Source organism: Xiphophorus couchianus, chromosome 9, assembly GCF_001444195.1.
Source record: "Xiphophorus couchianus chromosome 9, X_couchianus-1.0, whole genome shotgun sequence".
NCBI lineage: Eukaryota > Metazoa > Chordata > Actinopteri > Cyprinodontiformes > Poeciliidae > Xiphophorus > Xiphophorus couchianus.
The window spans coordinates 17130371-17154455 of record NC_040236.1 but is presented as its reverse complement, the minus strand read 5'-3'; the positions used below and the strand labels follow the sequence as shown (position 1 = coordinate 17154455).

The window sequence follows — 24085 nt, the reverse complement described above, 5'->3', positions numbered from 1 at the left end:
TAAACGGGCCCTCATTAGACCCACCCCCAGTTTAATACTCTGTGATGTCATTGAAGTCTTTTTCTCTTTTTTTTGTACTTTTCAAAAGGGATTTTTTTTTCATCCCTTTTGCCGGTGCCTTTGCTGTCACTGGGCAAATATTCCCAGGTGTTGGAGTAGAGCGAGCGAATGAAGAGAGGTGAATGGGTATTTTCTTTCTTTTCTTCTTCTGATGTTCTTTACCTGCCCATCTGTCTGCTGCTATCCCCAGATCTGCTTCAGTTTTGACTTCCCCGGGTTTTGTTTGTCCATCTGTGTTTGCATCACCCCTCCCCCATGCTTTTTCTTCTTCTCTCCATCAGCAGAGGGAGGTTGAGGAATGATCAAGCCAGCTTTGAATCTCCATGGCCCCTGGCCTGACTTTTCCCAGTTGCAAAAGCATTTAGAACCGCTCAAGTATTACTCCATACATCTCAAGAATAAGAAAAAAAAGGGGGGAAAAAACAGACATGAGGAGTAGGGGGATGATGAGGATGATGAGGAAGGATGGAAAGGTGGAGTGGAACAAAACAAAAAGAGAGTGAAGCCTCTATTCTACCGAAGGATTTGTGGCTGATAGATGTAAAGTATCCTCTAGAGTGTACTTTTGAGTGCTGCCTTACACATGTGGCAAGCAGTGTGTTATTGAGCATGTGTATAGCCAGGGAAGATGGCGGACCCCTTTAAACCCAGGACTAATTAGACATGACTCTAAGGGAAGTCAGAAATCACCACATCATATGGTCAACACTTCCTGTCTTCCAACAATATAGGAGTTAGGTTGTTTGAAACTATTTGCTCCGCAGCTGTTGCAGCTTCCCATTTCCTGTCCAGAATGCTCTGTCTGTGTGTCTCTCTCTCTCTCTTCACCATCCGGTGAAAATAAATCAGGTGGATTTTGTGTCTGGCAGGGGGTCTGGTAAGATTTAGAACGAGTGGAGGACTCATCTATTATTTTTATGTTCATGACTTCGAGGTACTGCTTATGCTCCATAGATGTATTGTTTTTGTAGCCCCCAGTTTTTTTTAAGCAGTTGAAAACCAATCACATTGAAAATGCCATTGCTTAAATTGATATGATGATCAGTGGTTTTAGTTGTTTTTTATTATTATTATTTTTCATTATGGTGTGCATCCCATTGTGGTGAAACTACTAATGTGCAGAAAAAGAATATCGTATCAGCAGCAAAATAAAACTCCCGCCCTTTAAGGATGGCTGTTCTGATTTCACCAGAAAATACTAAAGGAGAATCAGTTTGTTACTTTGAGGATGTGAAACAGGACATTTGTCTGACAAATCTGCATGTTATTGTACAAGAATAAGTTTGGTTTGGCTAAGAACGACTAACAGTAAGTGCCCAATGCAATCATTAATAAAGTTTGTGTATGAAAATTATCAAGTTCAGGCACCACTTGATTATTAGGAAATAAAAGTCAAATAGTTTTATTTTGTTATGAATACCTGTCTGTTGAGGTGTGGTATTGTAGAACAATAGATGAAAGAATAAGGTTATGCACTGATGTTCTCCCTGCAAACAGAAACTACATAGGATAAACACTCAACGTCTCCCCAAAATATAAGAATTTATTAACAAAATACCTAAACAGTCAGGTCAAATACTTTGGTTAAGAAACTCGAACTAAAAATATAAGTACATTTTTAAAAATCACAGCAATATAAAGGACTCATCGGCATTTATGACAAATGCTCATTGGCAGTTCTTTCCACCTAGGGTTTCCCAATCAGTTATTAAAAGGAGTTGTTACTTTTTCACCTAGCTTACGGTTAATTTGGATCATTTTTCTATCTTAATAAATGATTTGAAAACTGCAAGTTGCATTTACTCAGTTTACCTTTGTCTTGTACTCAACCTTGTGAAACAGCAATCAGATATGAACCCTGCATGCAACTCCAGCCGTTCAAAGAGTGAATAAATTCCTACTTTACAAGTTACAAAAGTTTACATAAAAATTACAACCAACAGAAATCGGATTTGTAGCACCTGTCAAATCTAATTTAATCATATTCCCTAAATAACAACTGTATGAGCTACACTGGATCAAAAGCTGATGTGTGCAGCCAAAAGCTTAATCCCATATAATTTTCCAAAGCAATTCCAAAAGTGCACCCACATTACAAACAATAGAAAAGCTCTTCTGCAGACTGTGCATCGCCCAGCTTTTACCATGCAGCTACACCTCACACCTGCTGTGTGCTGTGAGAGGAGGGAACAACTGGAGGCCCAAAACGCCGGGTGTTAGTGCGCACATTTTGGGAGACAGAAGCACAAGTGGGTATGCGAGCTGTCGAATGAATGCCTGCTTTTACGTGCGTACGGACGTATAAGAATGCATCAGCGCTCGTGGCACAAAGCGTGGCCTCGGCTCGATTTAACCCTGTGCTGAATGCCACAGCGACGCCAGTCAGACTTTGTGTGGCCACATACCTCCAGTGAAGAAGATATGGAAAAAATCTGTGGACCAGTAAGTCTGGGAGATTACATGGCTCCTCTTGGCCTTGGCCTCAATAATGCCTCAAATATATTCTTGCCATGTCTATTATTTAGGGGGTTTTATCAATTCAAAAAAAAAAAAGAAAAGAAGATTGATCCTTCTCATTCTTAATTCGACTGTTTACGTACATGTATGGATGCTTGTGGAAGAGTTGGCATGTGTATACATAGAAGATTATTGATGCATGAGAGAGAGGATTATGTGCTGGAATAGTGGTGGATAAACTAAAACACAAGACTGGCTTTATTTTATTTTTTTAATTGCGTCTTGCTACGATGAATGGCCAGCGCAGCTGTCTGTGTGAACAGCTGCCAGGCTAAAAAGATTGGATCGAGCAGGCTCTGGGAGTGAGGAAAGAACAGCTCAGCAAGAATCTTGTGCGGACAATGAGGGATTTCGCAAGTTCACAACTTTAAAAAACGCATGCCGGATTAAGAATCACTTATTGGAAAATCACATCTGTTTCCGACACATTTTTTCCCAGGGAAAACTCACAAATATCCGTGCTGTTTGGGTGAAGCAGAAGGCAGCACGGAGAGTCATTTCATAAAGTAGACTGAGGCAGATATTGTGTGTTTTTTTTTTTTCTTTCACCTTTGCTAATGTGAAATTTGTGAGCTTACATAATACAATTTACAGCTGGGGTAACAAATAAACAACAACAAAAAAAAACAAGTAATTTCATCTGAGAGGTTTGATAAAGCGGTCAGTATGGAAGTTCTGCACAAAACTTAGTCAGACTTGAAGTAAGTGCTGTTGTTTTGCCAACTCCCTCTGTCTGCTTCAGCCTGGGGCTTTGTGGCTGATGGCTCCTTGTCTATAAATCACTGGGAATGCATGCTTTATATCCTGAAGCAAGCACAGTAAGACAGCATGGCAAATCACATTCGTTTTCTACCCTGGCCTGTTTGCAGAAGCGAACTGATAACCCGAGCAGACATTAATGGGGCATGATCCCTCTTGTTTGCAAATTCTGCACATATCATGTTTTAACAGTGATGCCACATGAAAGAGTTGGATGCAGATGAAGCCGCTTTGTTGATTGTTTCCAAGCACTCGCTACAGTTTCTCAGGTGTTCAAATACCAAAAGTAGAGCCAAAGGAGATGGATAATTTGAGGAAAACCCAGTGTGGGTTCTAAGCAGTGGACAAAATTGAGTCAACACAGGCCCGGAAGTTGCTTCGCCTATGTCATCTTAGTTTTTTTTTGTTCTGTGCTTGATTTAAGGCTGCCAATGTCTTTAAATATTGCAGTTCTATATTGCCTTACAAAAGTAAGAAAAATATTTCACTTTTGTGTATTTACAGACAAACCTAATTCTGTTTAATTGGGACTTTATGATATACGCAGATAGCAACAAATTTTTGCAATTGTTAAATTGGCCCAGCAAAAGTTTAGGTTTATTTTGAAATTCTGAATCAATCACAAGACGTAGCAGTGACAGATGTTCTCAACCCAGATTTTCTTCAATTGCTTTACCTGTACTGCACAATGATGGACAACACATTTAGTCACTCAATATGCGAAGCTAGCCCACAAAAAACCTCCAAAAGACAGTTGGATTTAAATGCAATGAAAAGTATTTATTTGAGAATAGATATAACTGACAAGCCGTTTTTAGATTTTTATTTTCGAAAAGTATCCGATGAGCATGTGTCCTCATCAATCCACTTCACAATTATGTGCTACTTTGTGTCGCTCAGTCCCACACAATCCCAATAAACACTTGAATTTTGCTTTGATGAAGTTGAAGAGGTAGGAATATTTCTGCAAGATGATGTAACTGTATTAAAGGAAGGGTTTGTGGTATGTGATTGTGCTTTAGTGCTTTTTTTTTTTTCCATTAGATGCTCTCACTTTGCTTTCTCTTCTCCGAAATGCCCTGCCCAGATATTTAGGAATCAGGCCGCATAGCTCACTATCATCTAACTCTAATCAAAGTGCCGAATCATGAAATGGACAGCTGTTGTCATATGCCTCGATTCCAAATGGCTATCTGCCCCTGCTAGTTGCCCGGGTTCTTAGTTGGCCAGCTGAAGTTGTAGGGGGAGCGAGGGTTAAAGGGTGGCTGCCATTTCAAGCGCTTGTCAGAAAAGTCCCTACAGCTCAGAAACTTATCCAAGGTAAGCTTCTTTTTTCCTTTTTTTTTGTGCTTCTCACTGGTATGACTCATAATGTTTCCAGATTGCTTCTCACCTGAGGCTGCTAATTAAGATTTTAAGATAATTCTGTGGTTTAGAGCAATAATTTCTTAATATAAAAGGCCATTCATTGTCACTGTTGGAGTACTTAATCCGCGGCTGTAGTGAATTTAATATGTTTTATGACGTGACAAAGTGTTGATAAGATTGTTGTGTTTGGGCTGAATTCCAATACGCATGACTCTCTATCACAATAAAAGGAGCGGCTCGTGTGCTGAGAATGTGGGAAACATCTGCTGCGATGGAAAGCGGAATGGAAACAGACAGAAAGACTTTTCCAGCACCTCACTGAGTTTTGCTCAGGATATACGACACTAGTAAATTGAATGTCTTCACTTTCCTCCAACCTCATATTGGTTTTATATGTGGGAAAGGTCAGAATTTTGAGTGATAATGTGCTATAAAAAAATATGGTCATACTTACACTTGTCTCTGTCACTGGCACCCATCTATTCCTGGTTCAGGACAGTTGTCCAGGGGGGAAGGGTAAAAACAATAGGCGACCAACTGTTGCCGACTAAAGGAGGGCTTTGACGCAACTCTAGCATAAGATTTGGGTGTAGAAGTCAATGCACGGAATGTGCAGATGGGTGTTTATGGAAAATAAGAACCACAGGGGCAAAATAACTGGAGATTTTTATGCACATTAATACATTGCAGAATAAGCAAATTGCTTATTCTTTTGTTAAATCAGAAGCAAACATAGAGTTGTAATTGTAAAGAGACTTAAAGCACCATCTACACTAATTGGCACTCCTGACAAAAAATTTGTGCAAAAGCCTTTAAACAATAGTTGTCATGGAAACATGGTGACTCCCAAGACGCCACTCTTCTCTAAACACAGTTCTGTCACTGTCACTGCAGTTCTCTGGTGCTTTCACACCTCTACAGTCCAGGCTATTTTTGTTTAATTGGGTGAGAAATGCTGAATATTTTCACACCTCCATTTGGTTTCATTCACACTGACACTGCAACTGAATTTTTAAATCTAACCAAACTTCTTATTTCAAATCATGGATCTGCAACAGTTGCTCATTTGGAGCGATATGAGACAGCAAGCAATCCAGCCTCTTGATCTATATGAATGAGAGGAATGCAGTGCTAATGAAAAAGACGGCAGAGCAGGAGAGAAGAAGCTTAAGTCCACGGTTCTGCTAATCTCCACTTTTGGGAATAGAGTCAATCAGTGGCGAGGAATATTAGAGGTATTGACTGCTTTGCAAATGTTAGCCAGTAGCATGTCAAGCAGCATTGCACCTGCTGCTTGACAATGCAGCTTAAGAAGCTGCATTTTCTTTCCAGTACTATGCTCTAAAAAAAAAAACAAATCTGCAAATGGGAACATTTTCCACAAATAATTTGGAGTTATATTCATCAGAATAATCTGTGAACAGGTGGTGGTCCACTGTACCTGCTTTGTCTTGTTGTTTGCTGAGGAGGATATGGATACAAATGTCCCTTTGGCGGAAGCAAACTAGGGGTGCTGATCATTTTCCTCCTTTACCTGAAATAACTGAATATGACAAAATGACTTTGCAGTTTTGGTCAAACGTAACTATTTTAGGTGGGAAATGTAGCCATCTGTCGCTGGATGTTTCATGTCCAATTATGTATTATTTGCACTCACCAGGAGGAGTATTACCCTAAAATATGTTTTTAGAAAAAAATAACTTAAGCAATTTTCTTTTTAAATATGTGATCATTGTCTGCTGTGAGAAAATGTAATTATATGAGTCTAATGGTATCCACAAACAGGAGGCCACTCAGTTTTTTTTTTGGTTAGAATTAAGGTGATATGGAAATAGAGCTTAATGCAGTTTACCTATAACTGTAGTAAAAAAATAAATTTGATTTATGACCTTTTATTGCCATAATTCATGAAAATGCTTGTTGACAATAAACAAATAAATTGTGCAGTGGTTAAAGTGTATGAGTATAACAGGGTTTGTTTATGGATAGAAAATGGAAGTGAGCAGACTGCAAACTGAAAAACGACGCAACTGACTAAGAGCTGCAAACTGACTTATAGCTCATTTAAACATCCCGTTAGCAAACATCTCCATTTTCTACACACACACAAAAAGTCATATACGAATCAACAAAACTGCAAAACTACCAAAGAGGATTGGCAAAATGATTGGCACCTAAAATTTTACAGCAAAACACCACTGACTTAACTTATATAACATGCACTGAGCCAGTTAAACCCAATTATATTTATACATTATATATAAATGATTACTAGCTGCTTTGAAACACCAGGGATAAATATGTTCTGATTTTTACATTAACTCTAACAGTCAGTAAATGAGTGCTGAGCTGACATGTTCAGAGGCGTGCAAGTATCTTGAATTCTGACAGTGAGGAGAGCTGACAGGAGAGAGACAAGGCTTGTCCAAACAAAGTAATGTTTTGGAATACGCCTGATGGGCTGCTTGTCGAAACCACCTTGAAGTGTTTTCCTGCTTGCTGAAGAAACAGGAAAAGAAAACACAGTAGAATAATAATGAGAAAAACCTGAGATGGTGGAGATCTTTAACCCTAAACACACACTCCCATACACACGCATACGCATTCACAATCATGTGGGTGTAGGTCAGAGGTCAAATGGCCCTGAACTCTCTCCCTTTAGGCTGAGGACATCAGAAGTCCCTCTGTGTGCTGCTCTCCATTTATTTTACTCATCATCCCTCATCAGAGGGGGGATGACCCTCTGACCTCAACGCTGGGGTTACCTGTCAGTGGACTGTCTATTCGTGAGCATGGGGCATGAAGCTCTGGCAACATTTGTCTTTTGTGAAAAAAAAAAAAGAATAAAAAAACTGTTTCTCGCTAGTGAAGTTATCTTGAAGTTACATGTAAAAATTCAGCATACTTTTGCATACATTCAGGAATGCCAAACACTCTTTATGAAGATGACAAACATGTGTTTAACCAAGAACAAAAGATCCAAAAGAACACAGTTAACAGATGCCTGTGTCCTGATACGTACCTTGGTTTACCTACAAAAACACTCTAAAAGCATCCTAGTGTGTGCTGTCAGCTATCAATCAGAGAGCCGTAAGTGGGATCCTTGAGTGAAGATGCTATCAGCTCTGCCTCATATACACTCACACCACAGTTTCCCTTATCTCTGCACAGATAACAGATCCCCTTTCACAGTGAGCGGCCTTAACCAGGCACACTCCTGTTTCTAGATCTCTGTCTTATTCTGTGCGTCAGCTGCGCCATGAGCTGCTTCATTTCAGACAGGGGCCCTAAAACAACAAAACAAAACAAAACAAAAAACTAGAGCAAAAACAGCCAATTTGCTCTGGTTCCTGTGTAAAATTCAATAAGTGTGTCTATTACATTGCTGCAGCGTGGTGCTTGCAGAGGCCACAGAGGGAGCATGCTACTCCCTGATTCCAATCGCTGATGCCATCAGCCACTGGCAGAAACATGATACATGTCTCAGTTGACAAATCTAGATGGCCGTGAAATTAAAGGAAAATCAGAGGAATGGAACATAAGTAGCTTCCTGCTCCTGTACCGTATTGCTATTAATTTCAAACAATACATTTCCAGGATAAAATGAAACGATCTAAAGGCTACCGTGTTTCTTTGTAACCAAACAGATGATTTTTAAGGGAGTAAAAGTTGGGGTAAAAGGTGCATAATGTGAACACTTGTCATGGTGAGAAATCAGTTCAGTCATTTGTTTTTTAAACATTTTCCTTTCATTTCTGTAGACAGCGAGCTATTAAGATGGTTCTGTTATGGTCTCGTTTTTGGGGACTTCCACAAGACCACAGCAAGTTAAGCCTAATAACAAAAACAAGCATCCTGGTGTGGAGCTGGTCCCACAGTGTGAGGACCTTAATGAGGAACATGTGGAGTTGCCCAGACACACTGTCAGAGGAAACCTAATCCCTCACTCCCTTCTTTTTTCTCTCTCTCTTTTCCACCACCCTTCCCCCCATCCCCACCATTCTTTCTTCTCTGCTCTCCTTTGGCTATGCTTGCCGTTCTCCACGTCCCGTCTTTTAACAATGTGGTGTTACTTTTAGCTCCTTTCTACTTCAAACATATCTAGTGTTTGCCCAAGCCTTCCTGCTTCTTTGAGAAGAACCTGTCCTTTTAGTCTTTCCAGACCGTAGATTAAGAGACCAAACCACTTTTTTAAAAAAATTATTATTACTATTTTTTTCATCTGATAACCATCCACCTGCTCTTGCTCTCTTTCCCACTTGTTTTAGCTTTAGTGATACATATATGCTGGCATGCAATGCAATCCGCTCATAAGGAAAGAAAAGAAGAAAGACCTCTTTCTCCACACATCAAGCTTGACAGGCGGTTCCTTTCATGTGCTGAATTCATCCTTACCATCCACCTGGATCAATTCACTGTTTGCTTCAGTGGCCATTGGTGCTGCAGTGTGGAACATCAGATTGTTCCGTAAAAAGCAGCTTATTGAGTAAAAACTACACCCTTAAGTATTTTGCCTTCAATTTTTTTTTAATTTTTATGTAACACATGTTTAACTTGTTTCATCTACCCAGTGGTATTTATTTCTAATCATAAACTCAGGTACACAATGTGCTTTCTTTCCCAGAAAATGTCCCATTGTGGTTTTGAAGACACACATGATAGCAGGTGAGAAAATACGTTTTTATTTGCTGTGAAACAACACAAATCTGTGTTAGTGCTCTGTCCACAGGCAATCAGTGGGAAAATTATGACCTTACCTTTTAGGGGGAGAGGGGCGGGGGTGAAAATAAGCCTCAAAATTAGCTGAATAAACAGAGTAAGGTAGATCCCTTAGGGGGGTTAAGATTGATAAAGCAGGTCCAGTCTGAGGCTGGCCATAGAAGAGAAAGATTTTTGAAGTGAGGTTGTGTTAACAAGTTAAAAGCAATGAGTGGTGTTTTCATTTAGTATAAGTCCAGAGTAGCTGAATTCAGATGCTGAAGTTCAAATGCAGTCTGAGAGGGAAATGACAAAAATAACTCCTCCAATCTGAAAACTGCTCTATTCTAAAAAAAAAAAAATGACAAAACGTGTCAGAAGTTCATAAACTGTCGCCATGTTATGTGCAGAGGAACCATTGGCCATGCATGTAATGAAGGTAGGAGGTGGTGTAACACCAGTGTATCTATGAAACACAAACTGGCAAATGAACATGGATAACATATTATTTTGGCTTTTTACTCTATATTTCTAATATCCTGGTTAGACACAACGACATTAGAACAGGTTTTGATCCTTTCTCAGTTTCAACTAAATCAGTCATTTTGGTCTTTTCTTGAAATTTTATTCTCAACACTAGTCAAGAGCACAGCTACAACATCCATTTATTTTTATTTTTCCAACAACTTAGTTTGAACTTTGCAGCTCCACTCAAATGCAAGTTTTCAACTTGGACAATTTGAAAAATTCAGAATTTCTTTTACTTTTTACAGCAATGACTACATTGTTATAATTACACCAATGTTCTTGAAAATTGTGTCACATTGGTTTTGATCTTTGACTTTATCTTACCTCCTGTAAAGTCTCAGTTTTGGTTTGGTTTTATGCTATGTGGTTCTGATTACAATAAAGTGTTCATTTGAAGATTTATTTTAAAAAATATACATATAGGTTTTTGTAAATTCTCCGATCAAAAGTTGCAAAGCCTGAAGAAGATCCTTAGTGGTGCAACACCTCCTACCTCCGCCTTCTGTTCTAATAACCTTTCATTGGAAACCAAAATGGAGAATTAAAGGTTCTTGAAATTTTGCATAAACCAACTTGATGTGCTTGAGAGTAGTTTTGTTTTAGAGCAGTAGACATTCACTTTAATCTCAGCTCCTCTCAGACTAACGGCTAACGTTAACCTCTGAGTTCAACTATTCTGTATTTTTGTGAAAACGAAGATGTAAGAAACTCTATATGCAGCAGGTAAGTTTTCAAATGTTTTAACAGAACTAATCTCAGAAACCTCCTGAGCATTGTCTATATATAGCAATAAGTAGCATTACTGAGACATTTGTTGTTGAAAGTGGAGACTTGCTCACCCCATCTATACCTGCTGGACATATTGGACCCACTCCAACATAAGCCTGTAAGGACCTTTCACAGGTCTGTCGAGCCACCTGAATCTCACAATTGTATGGCTGAAGGAGCCTCCTGCATGTGTACAGAAAACCCAGTGATCCAGTAACCGTCTGGGTTCACTTCTCTCTCATGCAATCCGGGCGAAGGCACAGAAGACGACCTAAAACTACAGTCCAAATGGTCCGGCTGCACCCAAACAAATCATGAGCTCCAGATTCAAGCACAGATATTTGACAACGTTTAAGTCGAGTGAGTAGGTTTATGCAGTAATTGACTTGTGGGTTGTTGTTGTGTTTTTTTTTTGCTCTTTTTGCTTGAATGGCACAAAAAGACCCACAATGCATTTCAAGCAAAGAAAAAAAGAAAAAAAAAAGACTGAAATCTGGTGGGTTTGTGTGCCTCACAGATGGTTCAGCCTCACAGCAGCTGTGCAAATGAAAGACAGAGTGTCGCTGAAGGAGAGAGGAAGATGGAAAGTTGGCCACGTAGGGAAAGAGTAACATACAAGCTGCTAACTGGAAAAGTAATGGAAAATTTTAGAGTGTGCCGATATTTACAGTGAGAAAATCTGTGAGAAGTCTGCTGTAGAGACTTCACTCTGAATCTTAAATGGTTCCCGATCTAAAACAAGACAGCTATATTTGGTATTTTGCATTCACAACTGGCAGTCCAACCCCAAAATTTAAGCTGAGTGTGGTGTGAGAAAACAACAGGTGACAAAATCCTGCTGATGCTTAAAACTCACATTTGTTATTGGTGGGAGGGTCTGGAGGGAGAGCCAAAAAAAAGAAAAAAAGAAAAAACGAGTCTTAAGTCTTCATGTGGAAAAAAAAAAATGTCACCTGAGAACAGAGCCGGCTCAAGGCATACGCAGAATGTGTGGCTGCTTGAAATTTCATAGGGTAGTTTGAAAGGTGTAGTAACTACAAAGTTAACAGGGGTTTAATGGTTCATGAAATGGCCCTTTAATAAAGATTGTAAGTTTGTTAAAGTGATGATTCGCACCCCCTTTTGCTCAGCAGCAGACCCAATTTTTCAGCCTCCAGGAAAATCTAATATAGAAAAAAAAAATCCAAAGAGCATGCTGTACCACACATAAGATACTATGTTTGGCAAATGTGTTGCATATGTACAAATAAAATGAAGCTGTGTAACATTTATCACCCTCAGAATTGATTACGTTTAATTCGAAGCAATTATAACTTCACACCGTCCTCCTCACTGTAGCTCAAACCACTTTTCCACCGTCTTCATCCCCCAGTAATCACTGCATGTAAATATCAAGTGGTTAGCGAATAATTAGTCTTTCATTGGCCAGCAATCACCTCTGGGCCCCGTCTACGCTTCAGACCCCTCCCTCGTAGAGCCGCCCTAAAGACAGGGGCCCCTTTTTGAATGACAGCGCTTGGGAAGGAAGACGAATTTTTGTCTGATTTCCCGCAGCCGCAGCGTCGATGAGAAGCAGTCGAGGAACTCCATTCTAACTGAATGGATTGGCATGGGGAGAAGCGGACCTCAAATCACGGCTAAGCGGCAGCTTTGGTACTGTTTAGCCTTCACGATGGTTTTACTTGCTCTGCTGTTTCGGCCAGGTAAGTGGAGCTTTTTTTTTTTTTTTTTTTCCCCCCCATTTCTTCCTGTCCAATCCATGCTCCCCCACTGCAGTGCTGCATGCAAAGCTTGTCTCCCCGGAATGGAGGTGGCGATGGGGAAAGTTAACTTTTTTTTGGTGTTGAGTTGTTGAATCTGAACATTGTCCTCGCTATGAACGCTTTGCTGTAAAGTTATATAATGTCGCCTCTTAACTAGTTGAAAAGGTTTCTGGGTCCGCGGCTGCTCCGGAGACAAAGTAACAAATGTTCTGCTGCTGCGTCCCAACACAGTCCGCTCTGTTAGCCGAGCAACACGAGTTATCCATCCTCACTCTTATTATTACCACGCAGTACTGTTTTCACGCCACGCAGCAACAATAAACAATCCTCTTCTAACAGCTAAACAGTCACCCTCCATCCCAGCTGACGCTAGTTTTGTCGCATTTCTTTATTTTTTTATCTTTCTTTTTATCAAGTTGCGGCTTAGCTTCCAGCTAGCATAGCTCACTAGCAACAGGCGCAGGAAACTTAGAGAAAAAAAAAAAAAAAACCCCACGGAAACTTTGTGTTTTTAAACCACCGCCGTGCAGCTTATCAGCTTCAATCTCTTATCACATGAAGCACAGCTGTGACTCTTCTACCCATCGCCTGTTGTTATTAGTTGCAGTGAAAGCTAAGCCTGTTATTTTACGTATTAATTCGTCATTTATTAACTTTGTTAGCCACCATGCTTGAGAACTTTCTGGCCTCTGCACGGACGCTCCTCAATCGCCACTTGAAGTTTTAAAAGTCTCTGATTCCCTCTTTGTTTGCATTGAGAGTTCCCCCCCCCCCCCCCAAGTTTCTTGAAAATCAAATTAAATGCTTAGCAATCACTGCCACGCTGTTTTGTTTAAAGCTCTTGCAATGTTACAGGTGGAAAAACGTAAGAACAAAACACTGTTTTTCTTCTTTAGATCCAAAATACCTTTATTAATGTTCCGGATAAAAGAGTATAATCTAGATGTGGATGGAGATTGGCTGGACGCGACAAAACTAAAATCTCACAATAGAAAGATGTCACACACAAAATAAAGAATTAATAATGGAACCACAATTCATATTTTTATTTATGTACGTTTTCACTTTACCACTGGTTGGTTGCTGCAGCAGAGTTTCAATTTTGCGACAAACGTAACATTTTTTTGAATTTTATAATTTTAAGTATGAGATTTCTATGTAATGCTTTGTCAGGTGCATGTGTGTGGAGGACCAAAACTGACATAATAAGAAATAAAAGCATAAATATATATTTAGTTTTTCCTTGTCCTTAGACGAGTTTCCGTCAAGAAATGTATATATTTTCTTTTTCCATTTCCCCTAAACAAGCATTTTTGTCAAGAAAAGTAGATATTTTGTTTTGTCTTTTCCTTATATAAGCCCTCCATCTTTTGTCATTGCCTCCTCTCCTTTTTCTGTTTGTCCTTTTTCTACTTGTCCTTTTTCAACTTGTACTTTTTTTTACTTGTCCTTTTTCGACTCATCCTTCTCCATGTGCATCTTTATGTTAATGAGGAGATCTGCTTTCTATGTCCAGCTCCTACTGTTGGCCAGTAGAGCTTTGGATCCAACGTCACTGCGTAAGACGTGGGGCGTTTACATCTCGCGCAGTTGCTCGGCGCCATTTTTACAGGCCACAGACCAAAACAAACTTTATCCTGGTGTTTTTATTGTGTTACCAACCGCAGTTAAGTTAGTTTCGAGTTGGATATTGGATATTCCAATGTCCGCCGAGCAAGCGGCATTTTGCTCAAGGTTGATCCGATTTATGAACGTTAATTTCGGCCAGCCGTTCTCAAGCTCCCTGGCTTGAGCCAGCTCAAGCGCTCGGAGGTTCACTTAGGGACTGTCAACAAATTTCCAAGCCAAACACTCCTGTCAAACAAATGTTAATAAATGCCTTGCCCTGTGACCAACTGATACAAAAAAGTGGTAATTCATGCTTTTACATGAGACCCTCTATTAAAATCTCAAGTCATATTCAATATTTTAAATAATTTTAATATTAAATAATATAATGTTTCCTGGGCTGCACAGTGGCGCAGTTGGTAGCACTGTTGCCTTGCAGCAAGAAGGTCCTGGGTTCGATTCCCGGCCGGGGTCTTTCTGCATGGAGTTTGCATGTTCTCCCTGTGCATGCGTGGGTTCTCTCCGGGTACTCCGGCTTCCTCCCATAGTCCAAAAACATGACTGTCAGGTCAATTGGTTTCTCTAAATTCTCCCTAGGTGTGTGTTTGTGTGTGAATGGTTGTTTGTCCTGTATGTCTCTGTGTTGCCCTGCGACAGACTGGCGACCTGTCCAGGGTGTACCCCGCCTCTCGCCTGGAACGTAGCTGGAGATGGGCACCAGCAACCCTCCCAACCCCATTAGGGACAAGGGTGAACAGAAAATGGATGGATGGATGGATAATGTTTCCTTCAATAACTTCCAAATTGTGTGCCACATTACTTATATGCTTTTATTTCTTATGTCAGTTTTGGTCCTCCATATATGTGTACCGTGGTATGTAATTGCTTTTATTTCAAAAGTGAACAATTGTCACCAATACTGTATTAGTAAGTAGGCATTAATTATAAAAGATATAGTGAGATTTTCTCTAAGATTTAGTAATTCTTATCTTTATGTTCAAACACAGATGTTGGCAGGAAATATCTAAAAAATATACATATTCAAAAAGTGTGTTTGCTTCTGCTGGTTTTTAACTTTTTGTTGTTTTGTTGGTGTGTAAAAAGGTAAGAATTAGTCAGGCTATCTGCTCAGGTAGAGCATCCAGTCACTTGCTTAATATTCATGTTCCTCTCATTTTGTAAAGTGCGCTAGCATTAATTTAATAAGAGTGGTGCTCCTGTAGCTTCCACACTGTTTGTTGCAATCAGAAATATGTTAACGTCATTTTATGCGAGTGAAGAGTGCTCTTTGCCTTCTTTGAGCCAGCTGACTGGTCTTTTGCAGCAACTTGTGGGGGAGGGGCATTGCTGCATTAGTCAGAGGAAACTCCTTTCACTCCAGCATTTGCTCTGGCATCCCATTAAAAACACTGCAGATGTAGGAAGTGTGTGACACAAAACTTATTTGCAGTTTTGAAACTTAATTTTATAACACCATTCTGTGCCTTGATTCCGATAACCACCTCTTTCTATTTCAGACTAATTTTGTCATTTGTAATAATTTGACGAAACTTGCTTGTTTTTTTGTGAAAATGGGGGTGTAGCATTACTTGATATTATGTTAAGGATAGTGCAAACGATGGGTCTTATTTGAAGATCATTAAAATGTACTTATCCCTAATCGGCTTTCAGATTATTGTTTAGTTTTTCAGCATCACATGATATAAAACACAAATTTTAAGTGCTCTAATCCCTACTTTGTTTTGAGCAAGACATTTGCTAGAATGAGTAATGATGGATTGATTAAGCAGATCATTTAGAAGAGAGGAAGTTGATTATCATCATTGTCAGATACCTATTTAAAAAAAAAGAAAGCTAAACCATCTGCATTGCAAGTAGCCCCATCCCTTAGCCTTTGAAATGTATTTTTACGTGTTTATTGCTGTTTTTTTAAGATTTTCATAAACTTATAAGATGACACTTGCGTGTTTACAGCTTAGATAACTTGTATATGTTTATTTGAACTCAACATTTCTGTTTCTTTTCAATATGTTGTAGTTCTAGTACATTGTCTCAGGAAAACAGTGAGTTTCTCTGATCTTTAAATTATCTGCCATCAGTATAATGATGGACTAAAACAAACTTTTATCTCTTTATATAACGGAGATCAAATTAAAAATTGCTGTTTGTTTCAACATTTATTTTGTGTATTTATTTATTTTTTGGTCCCCACATTTGTTTCCCGTGAGGTTTTCACACTTTCTGCTAGGTATTTAAGTGCCAGAGCATAAAGACCCTTCAGGGAGATGCAGGGTGAAAATGGCTGTGCAGGCTGCGATTGTCAAAAACTGTCAGTCACAGCAGACTCCAGTGACCTCGCAGCGAGGCTGGAATTCAGAAGAGGGATGCATTTAACATGACCTCTCACTCTGCTTCACAGAATTATTCAAGCTTGGTTTTAAGTGACTGTGAAATACATTAATATGTTCTGGTGCTCGCTGTGGCAGCAAGCGCGCAGACGCGACACGTCCAGTTTGCCGTCTTTGTTTGGTCTGTCGGAACATTAGCTGGAGCTTTGGGAGTGAACAGAGTATTCTGTTGCAGTGCTTGGAGTGCACCCTGTCAGAGCTGCCTCGAGCCTCGCAGTAAAAAGTGATGCATGTGTTTGAGATTCTGGCTGATTCTGTTCCAGAATGGAAATATTTCCAGCTCGCAGCTATCCCAGTCAGCACAGACATCTCCTCCAAAAACAGCCATAAACCTGAAATAACCCTGATAAATCTTTGCACCCTTTTTTTTTTTATTCCTCCAAGTAGTAAGTGTATTTCTTTGTGTCCTGGTAACAAATAATCAGTTTGTGAGCCATTACTAAACCTGAAGCACTGGATTTGGGTTCCTCCTGCTAAATATCACTTTATGTGCTTCCTTTCCTTCCCAACTTCCAGGTGGGACCCGGAGTTGCTGAGCTTTGTAGTATTCTTCTTTTGATCCGTTTAAATTTTGCAACCCCAATACCTTCAATCTTGCACTGCAACGTAGCTTAGTTTGATATATTTCAGTTACCAAACATTCAGCTGAAGCAACTTCAAACACCCCGAGGCCAACTAGCCTTGGTAAGATTCTTTCTGCAGTGAAGCTGTTTCTGTTGAAGGAAATATGCTTTAACTGAACTTGAAGCACAGTGGGAGTTCTGGGGCTTGTGAGCTCACACTTTTTGGATTTTACTGAAATAAGATGACAGTTTAGAAGTATGGATCTTTTTTGTGTCAGGCCTGGCATCAGTAAATATCAGATGATGATTGCTCTATACATTTATAGATTTAAAACACTTTTTAGGAGAAGTATTTCTTATGAAGAATCAACAGAGGATTTGTTTACAGTGTAATCACTTATTATTGTTACAGGTTCTATGATTAGAGTTTTGTGAGGGATTTCTTATCTTTGATTATTGTCAAAATCTGACCTGCCAATACCGGTTTTAGCAATATTTGCAAAGAATTTTCATTAGCAGCATTCAGCTTTTATTTTCTGCTATGAGCAGTACGTAATTATTTATATTAAAAGTAGCGATAATGTCACACTAGGTGTGTGAAAGAGCAGTCACCACAAAAGTATTTTATTATTATTATTATTATTTTAAAGCAAAGAAATCATTACAGCACTGACAATTTAAACTAGCTCCAGCATTTCCATTGTATGGTTATCATTACTAAAGCAAGAGTCTCTGTATATTCTATAAAGAAAATGCAACAATCAGATTTCCAAAAGAGTGCAGATCCAGCATGAATAATGACAAATGGGTTTGAGACTCAAATGATAAAACAGTAAATTTTATGTCGTATTCTGTTGTCTGTTCAAGTCTAGCCCTTCATAAATGCATTTTTTTCTTTAACAAAGTGCATTATCTGAATTAATTTTTAAACACTTCTTTATTTAGTAACAACTTCCACACCAAACAGTGTTGCTGTTTGCTTGACCTGAGTGTGCTCAGCCATAGTATGATTGGGGGAAAAAAAATCTGAAATTTTAACATTTCCAAAAACCTGTTCCATTGCGTATCAAAAAAAAAGAAAAAAAAACAAACAAAAAAAGTATGGTAGTGGTTTAAAAACACAAACGCTCCGCCTGCAAAACGTGAAAATGTGGTTTGCATGCAAGGCCTGTTTGAGCCAGTTAAACTTTGTGAACTTTCAGACCCTGAGGCCTGTTTTTGTAACTCTTTGCTTATCTGGTGTATGTAATCTATGGACCTTTGCTGACAATATCAATAATCCGCAATGAGCAGATTTTGGTTCAACACGCCAAATAATCTGAAGAGATCCAGACACAGATGTATGTCATGGTCGTTGTTGTTCTGTGCGCCGGTGAAAACCAAACCTCAGTGCGCAAACACAAGATGACCTGACCGACATCATCATTTCCAAATGTGTTTGGTTTACATGGAAATGATTCTCACTGTGTTTCTAGAAAGTCTCTCTCTGGAGCCTGATGTCAAAGCTTTGCATTGCTGTTTGGCAAAAACGCCGTTACTGTGTAAATGAGAGGCCAAAACACAACCAAACATTTACACTGCACTCACTCATTAGCCACTATTCAGGACAAATCAGGTTATTACTATTTCTTGGTAATTATCCTTTTTGTGTTTTCCAGCTCACTGCCAGCAGTGTCGAATCCAGCGGTGCAATGCAGACTACGTGGCTTCAACGTCACCTCCCAATGGCGTTCAGGAAGAAGTGGCTTTGGATATGAACTACTGCATCGCCTTGCGGGCCTACGCACTGTGCACCCGGCGCCAGGCACGCAGTTGCCGGGGTGACCTGGTCTACCACTCGGCCGTTTTTCGTATTAAGGAGCTATTCTCCCAGCATAACTGCTCCAGCGACGGCCCCACCTCCTCCGCCAAGGTGCCCAGCACATCTCGGCCCGGGGTGTCGGAACTCTGCGACTACGAGAATCGGGTCCTCTTGTCGGGCTCAGCGGGTCAGCAGAAGAAGTACGCCCACTGTGGATTATTTGGAGACCCGCACCTACGGACGTTTCGGGACGAGTTTCAGACCTGCAAAGTGGAGGGGGCATGGCCTCTGATTGACAACCGCTTCCTGTCGGTGCAGGTGACCAACGTCCCCGTTGTCCTGGGCTCCAGTGCAACAGCAACCAGCAAGGTGAGGAGGAGATTGGATTATTAGTAGGGTCTAAACATTTTGGTCTATAACATCCAGAAACGGAACAGTTGTTTTACTCAAAAATCTGTTGGATTCCCTACAATTGCAAATGTTTGGCGCCATTTAGAGAACCAAAGCTGGTGTCATTTGAATTCATGTAAATTTGAAACGACCTCTGTTAACGACATGTTTGAAAGTAAAGGCTTATACAAGCAGGGTGGTTTTCAAATGCTAGCATGCCAGCACCAGCACTGCCATTAGTGGCATCAAACATGTGTAGTTAATCACTGTTGCATTGTGCCTCTCTAGTCTGAAGCATTCCTTGCGTCTTGGAGCTCTTTTAGATTCGTGAAGGGGTGGAGGGTCTGAGAGGGTCTTTCACTGGTGTTGAATCACAGACATGCATGAGTGCTCTACCTTTAACACATGGGTGGTCATATGGTAGTGATTAACGCTCACTCCAACATTTTCCTCCGCCACCACGATCAGAAATGTTTTTTCACCCCTCTGGTCAAATAATTAACTTGGTGCTTTTTGTGTAAATATGGCATAATTTGGAAAAATAAAGGAGGAATTGACTGGCAGAAAGGAGTTTTTAATCTGGTTTTTAAACAGGCCATTTGGGCAATTTTTTTTGGAAGCCTTTAAATGTTCTCTTGCATCTTGAATGGTTGGACTAACTACTTTCTTTGTGGTTTTTAATATAATTTTTGTTGGGGGGTTTTTAAACAGATGTTAAAGGAGGTCCGATATGCAAAATATACTTTTTGCTCATTTTGATCTTACCATTCGGGTCTATGCAGCTTCTTGAAACAGTCCAAGTGCTTTAAAAAGAACCACCCAGCTATTTCCTGGCAATAAGTTAATGTTTTTTGGTATCTGGAAAAGGAGCCATTTTAAAAAACTGGCCAATTATTAAGTCACAAACGGCTGGCAATGCCTCGTCACTTAGTAACCCTAGCCTAGCCTAGGAAATTGCCTAGCAGCCCAAGCGGCATTTGAGCTCGCTTTTTCAGCTAGTTTCTCCTCTGTACAATGGCTGCTGGAAAAGACAAGCATGTCGCTGTCGACTCACCATGCAGATGCCGCTTGCTGCATCCTTGATGGTTGTGCAGGGGACTACAATTGCAAATCTTTGCAGCCATATTCAGGTGTATAAAGTGCACGTAAAGTGTGGCCACAAACAGCTTACATGGATTTAAAGTGACAAGAGGCCCTAAAGCAGCTCATTCTGCAAGGAGCTCAAAATAGGGAGAACTGAGTGGAATAAAATGTCATTATCTAAGAATGATTTTTTGCAAAAAACGCAATGAACACATTTTGTGTAACTTGGAGGCCTAAACTAACTTGTTCAAGGAAGCATAAGAAGTCCTTTTTAAAGACCCAACTGAGTAAAAAAATCATATTGCATAAAGGATTTTAGAACCACGTTATGTTTGAAATCCAATGCAGTTGTGAGGTACTGTTCTTTGTCTGTCATATTTTGTGACGCAAGTAATTTCTTTGAGAATCCTTTTCAGTTACCACACAGGAAATTATAAAATACAGTACTGCCAGTAGGATTGTCTTTTACTTCTAAACTTGGGGGGAAAGCAGTTTTTTAAACAAAAAATTGAAGTAGTTGAAGTTGTAAAACTTAATATTTTAGATATTTAAATGTTTTGTATTTGAGGCAAGATTATATCAGAGTAAAAAGCACAGACACTTAAAGTTTAAAGATAAAATAATCAGGCTTATGCACCAATGTAGCTGACTCAACCAGGAAATACTTTGTTTTCTGCTGCCACCTTGTGGCTTAGAATTTTCTTTTTTTCTTTTTTGAAATCTTTCAGAACCCTTTTCTTTCTAAAAATATACATTAAAAGTTTGACGGTGTTTAAATGTGTTAATTAAACAATCTACTTTCTGACCTCATTTTCAGATCACGGTGATCTTCAAGACATATCAAGGCTGCACAGAGCAGAAGGTGTACCAGGCCACCACTGAGGACCTGCCTCTGGCCTTTCAGGATGGAACGCGGAGCGGCGGCGAGAGCAGCAGCCTGACCATCATGGAGCGAGGCGGCAGCTCCGGAGTGGGCCGACAGGTGAAGATACAGGCCCGCTACATCGGCACCTCCATCATCATTAGGCGCGTGGGCAGCTACCTGACCTTCGCCATCCGCATGCCGGAGGACACCCTGGACTTTTCCGAGGACAGCGGCGGCTTGCAGCTGTGCCTGCACGGCTGCCCGCGCAACGAGCTCATCAAGGAGCACACGCTGAGCCGCCAGAGCCAGCAGCCCCGCCTGCAGGCCACAAACACAGAGCTGGGTCCTCTGCGGCCCCCGCACCAGGTCTACACGGTGGAGCGCGCTACGGCCAAGTGTAGAGAGACCCTGCAGGTGGAGGACCTGTACTTCCAGTCCTGTGTGTTTGACTTGCTGACAACAGGAGACCCGGAGTTCTCCATGGCGGCGTACGGTGCTCTGGAGGACTTAAAGGCACTGCCGCCCAGTAAGCTGAAGCAAAACTCTCCAAGGACTCCTCGGGTTCTTAACGGAGGAGCAACACAGACACTGGCTGCAACGTCCAACGGCTCCTTGCTGCCACTCCTCCTCCTTACTGTGCTGCTGTTGTAAAAACTCAAAAAAGAAGACATGGAAGGATAACCAGCTTGAGGAAAGAGTGACTATATCCACGATTTATAGTTGTCTTTTAATTGTCACAGGGGCGTGGGGGTAGCACTTTCAGGTTCTTCCATTTTTCTCTGAAGGATGTCAGTTTGAAAAGATGACACATTTCTGGGGGATTTATAGCAATATTGAGTCATTTGAAGAAAAAAAAAATGTTTTGCATAAAGGCTCCTATGAACATTAAATCCAGAGTTGTCTGAACTGACCACAAAGTAATAGAAACAGCTTTTTGTAAATATCTCATTTTCCTGGCGATGTTCTCAGCTCTTAAACACTCCACATCGAGAAAAGTTGAAAATCACTCCATTCGCCATATTTTTTATGGACGAGCAACGTTGCTTTCAAATCCTGTTTAATCCGGTTATCTCAGTAGCACTTACTGTATTAGCAACAATTGTTGGGAATTTAATGGGTTTTTTTTGTTTGTTTTTTAATGCTTTAATCTGTTGTTCCACAAATTGGCATACAAATACACAGGATCCAACAACTGTATATGGAAAAAACTACCTATCCTTAAGTAATATGTGATTTTTCAACACTCATTCTGTGAAACACTCCCTCTTCAAGCTGTTCAGCTTCCAGTTTTAAACAAATCTTTATAAAATAATATATTTAAAGAGTGTATATATGTCTTTTATATTTTGTAAATACTTTGTATAGATGTTTTAACTGTAATATGATTTACATTTGTTGTGTTTAAGTAGGTTACTTTGAGTTATTGTAAGAAAAGTGAACTAATATGTGTTGTGCTGTATCTTTAATTATCTGTATTAAATGGTTGAACACTCCATAGTGGAATGTAGCCTATTTCCCTTTGTCACTGTTGTTTGATTAGAGACAGTTGTCTTGGCATGAATTCAAAAAGTAAATCTCATATTGCGCAGAGGTATTACACATTGTGATACGTTTTAAATGTTCTTTTTAAAAGTTAATTTGGGTTATTATAGCTTACAGCTAGTGAAAACCCAAAATTCAGGCTGTTGGAAGATTAGAATGTCACAGTCATAAAACCGTCTACACCTGCCCAGGTAAAGTGTTTTTGATGACTTTGAAACAGAAGTGACTTAAACACCAAGAATCCAACTAATTTAGTTTTATTAGTAGTATGTAATTACAAGTTAAATTACTGAAATGAAGTTTTCAATAATCATCTTATTTACTGAGCTGTCATCATCTTGTTGGACATCACAGTAAAGCCACAGAATTAAAATGCAAAAAGAAAAACAGAATCAGTTACATAGAATTGTGGTGCAGTCTTTCTTTCTGTCATATTTTACTTAAGGCCTGTAAAGTCAATAATTTTTGGTTTGGTCTGAAGTTAATCATTTTTCTGCAGTATCCCCTGTGTCCTGTTGGAGTTCATAAAATCTGCCAGCTTGCAGTATAAAGACAGTTTTGACAAGATGACTATGCAGCTGTAGGATTATCTCAGTTGCTTTTGCACTCTTCCATTCATGCATTGTCCTTACACTATATCTTTGTAGGTTTGAGATCAACAGACATCATGGGATGAGGCAACTAATTATTCACACTTACACTAATTCCTAAGGGCAATTTGCAGTGGCCAGTTAATCAAAAATGCATATTTTTGGTCTGTGGGAGGACACCAGAGTACCTGAAGAAAATCCCCACATTGAGGAGGGGGAATGTTCTGATATCTGCCCACTAGGGGCAGTCCATGTGCAATTTTTGCAACCACATTTTTTTTTTCTTCCTCTCAACTTTCTGCCAATATGCTAACCTTCAAAGAAAGACTCAGGTCTCCCTTGCTCTCATGGTTTACTTGTATGCACTTTTTTCCCCTGCAGAACCGATTAAAACACATTTAATTTTGGATTAAACTGAACCCTTTTTCACACAACTGTGTTCTTGCAATGCCACCTGTGACCTGGTGGTGTCCTTAGTTTACAAGGTCTGCCAGCTTGCAGTGCGAGCACAAGCTTTGACAAGCTGGCTCTGTAGCTGTAGGGTTCCAAAGTATGTTCTCGGTCCCCTGTGTAAATGTTACTTTTGAATGCTGAGTTGGCTGCTGGCTTTTGCTTTTGTCTGCCGGAGCACTGCATGGCTCCATAAAGGATTCGGTCCACTGTTAAAGCCAGCATTGGAGTTGACAGCAACGGCTTCATATTTGCACTATATTTAAAAGCTGAGTGCTATGATTAGAAAGAGGGGCTGTGATCAGTTTTAATTTCCATTAAAAA

The 24085-nt window shown here is 40.0% G+C and overlaps 1 protein-coding gene across 1 annotated transcript; it reads left to right on the top strand.

Annotated features, from left to right (window-relative positions):
* Positions 1 to 4490: 4490 nt before the first annotated feature.
* On the top strand, positions 4491 to 22679 carry rgmd (RGM domain family, member D). The gene is made up of 5 exons (XM_028028347.1): positions 4491 to 4656; positions 9329 to 9369; positions 12253 to 12401; positions 18699 to 19210; positions 21132 to 22679. Exons 2-5 carry the CDS (start codon positions 9332 to 9334, stop codon positions 21828 to 21830), a joined length of 1398 nt encoding a protein of 465 aa, XP_027884148.1. The 5' UTR covers positions 4491 to 4656; positions 9329 to 9331; the 3' UTR covers positions 21831 to 22679.
* The last annotated feature ends 1406 nt before the right edge of the window (positions 22680 to 24085 follow it).

Excerpts from the sequence above, each read along its gene's own strand:
- rgmd (XM_028028347.1), top strand. The coding sequence starts at position 9,332 with ATGTCCCATTGTGGTTTTGAAGACACACATGATAGCAG. Across the intron at positions 9,370-12,252 it reads GAAGACACACATGATAGCAG|CCGCAGCGTCGATGAGAAGC; the intron begins GTGAGAAAATAC and ends GATTTCCCGCAG. Across the intron at positions 19,211-21,131 it reads GTGCAACAGCAACCAGCAAG|ATCACGGTGATCTTCAAGAC; the intron begins GTGAGGAGGAGA and ends CCTCATTTTCAG.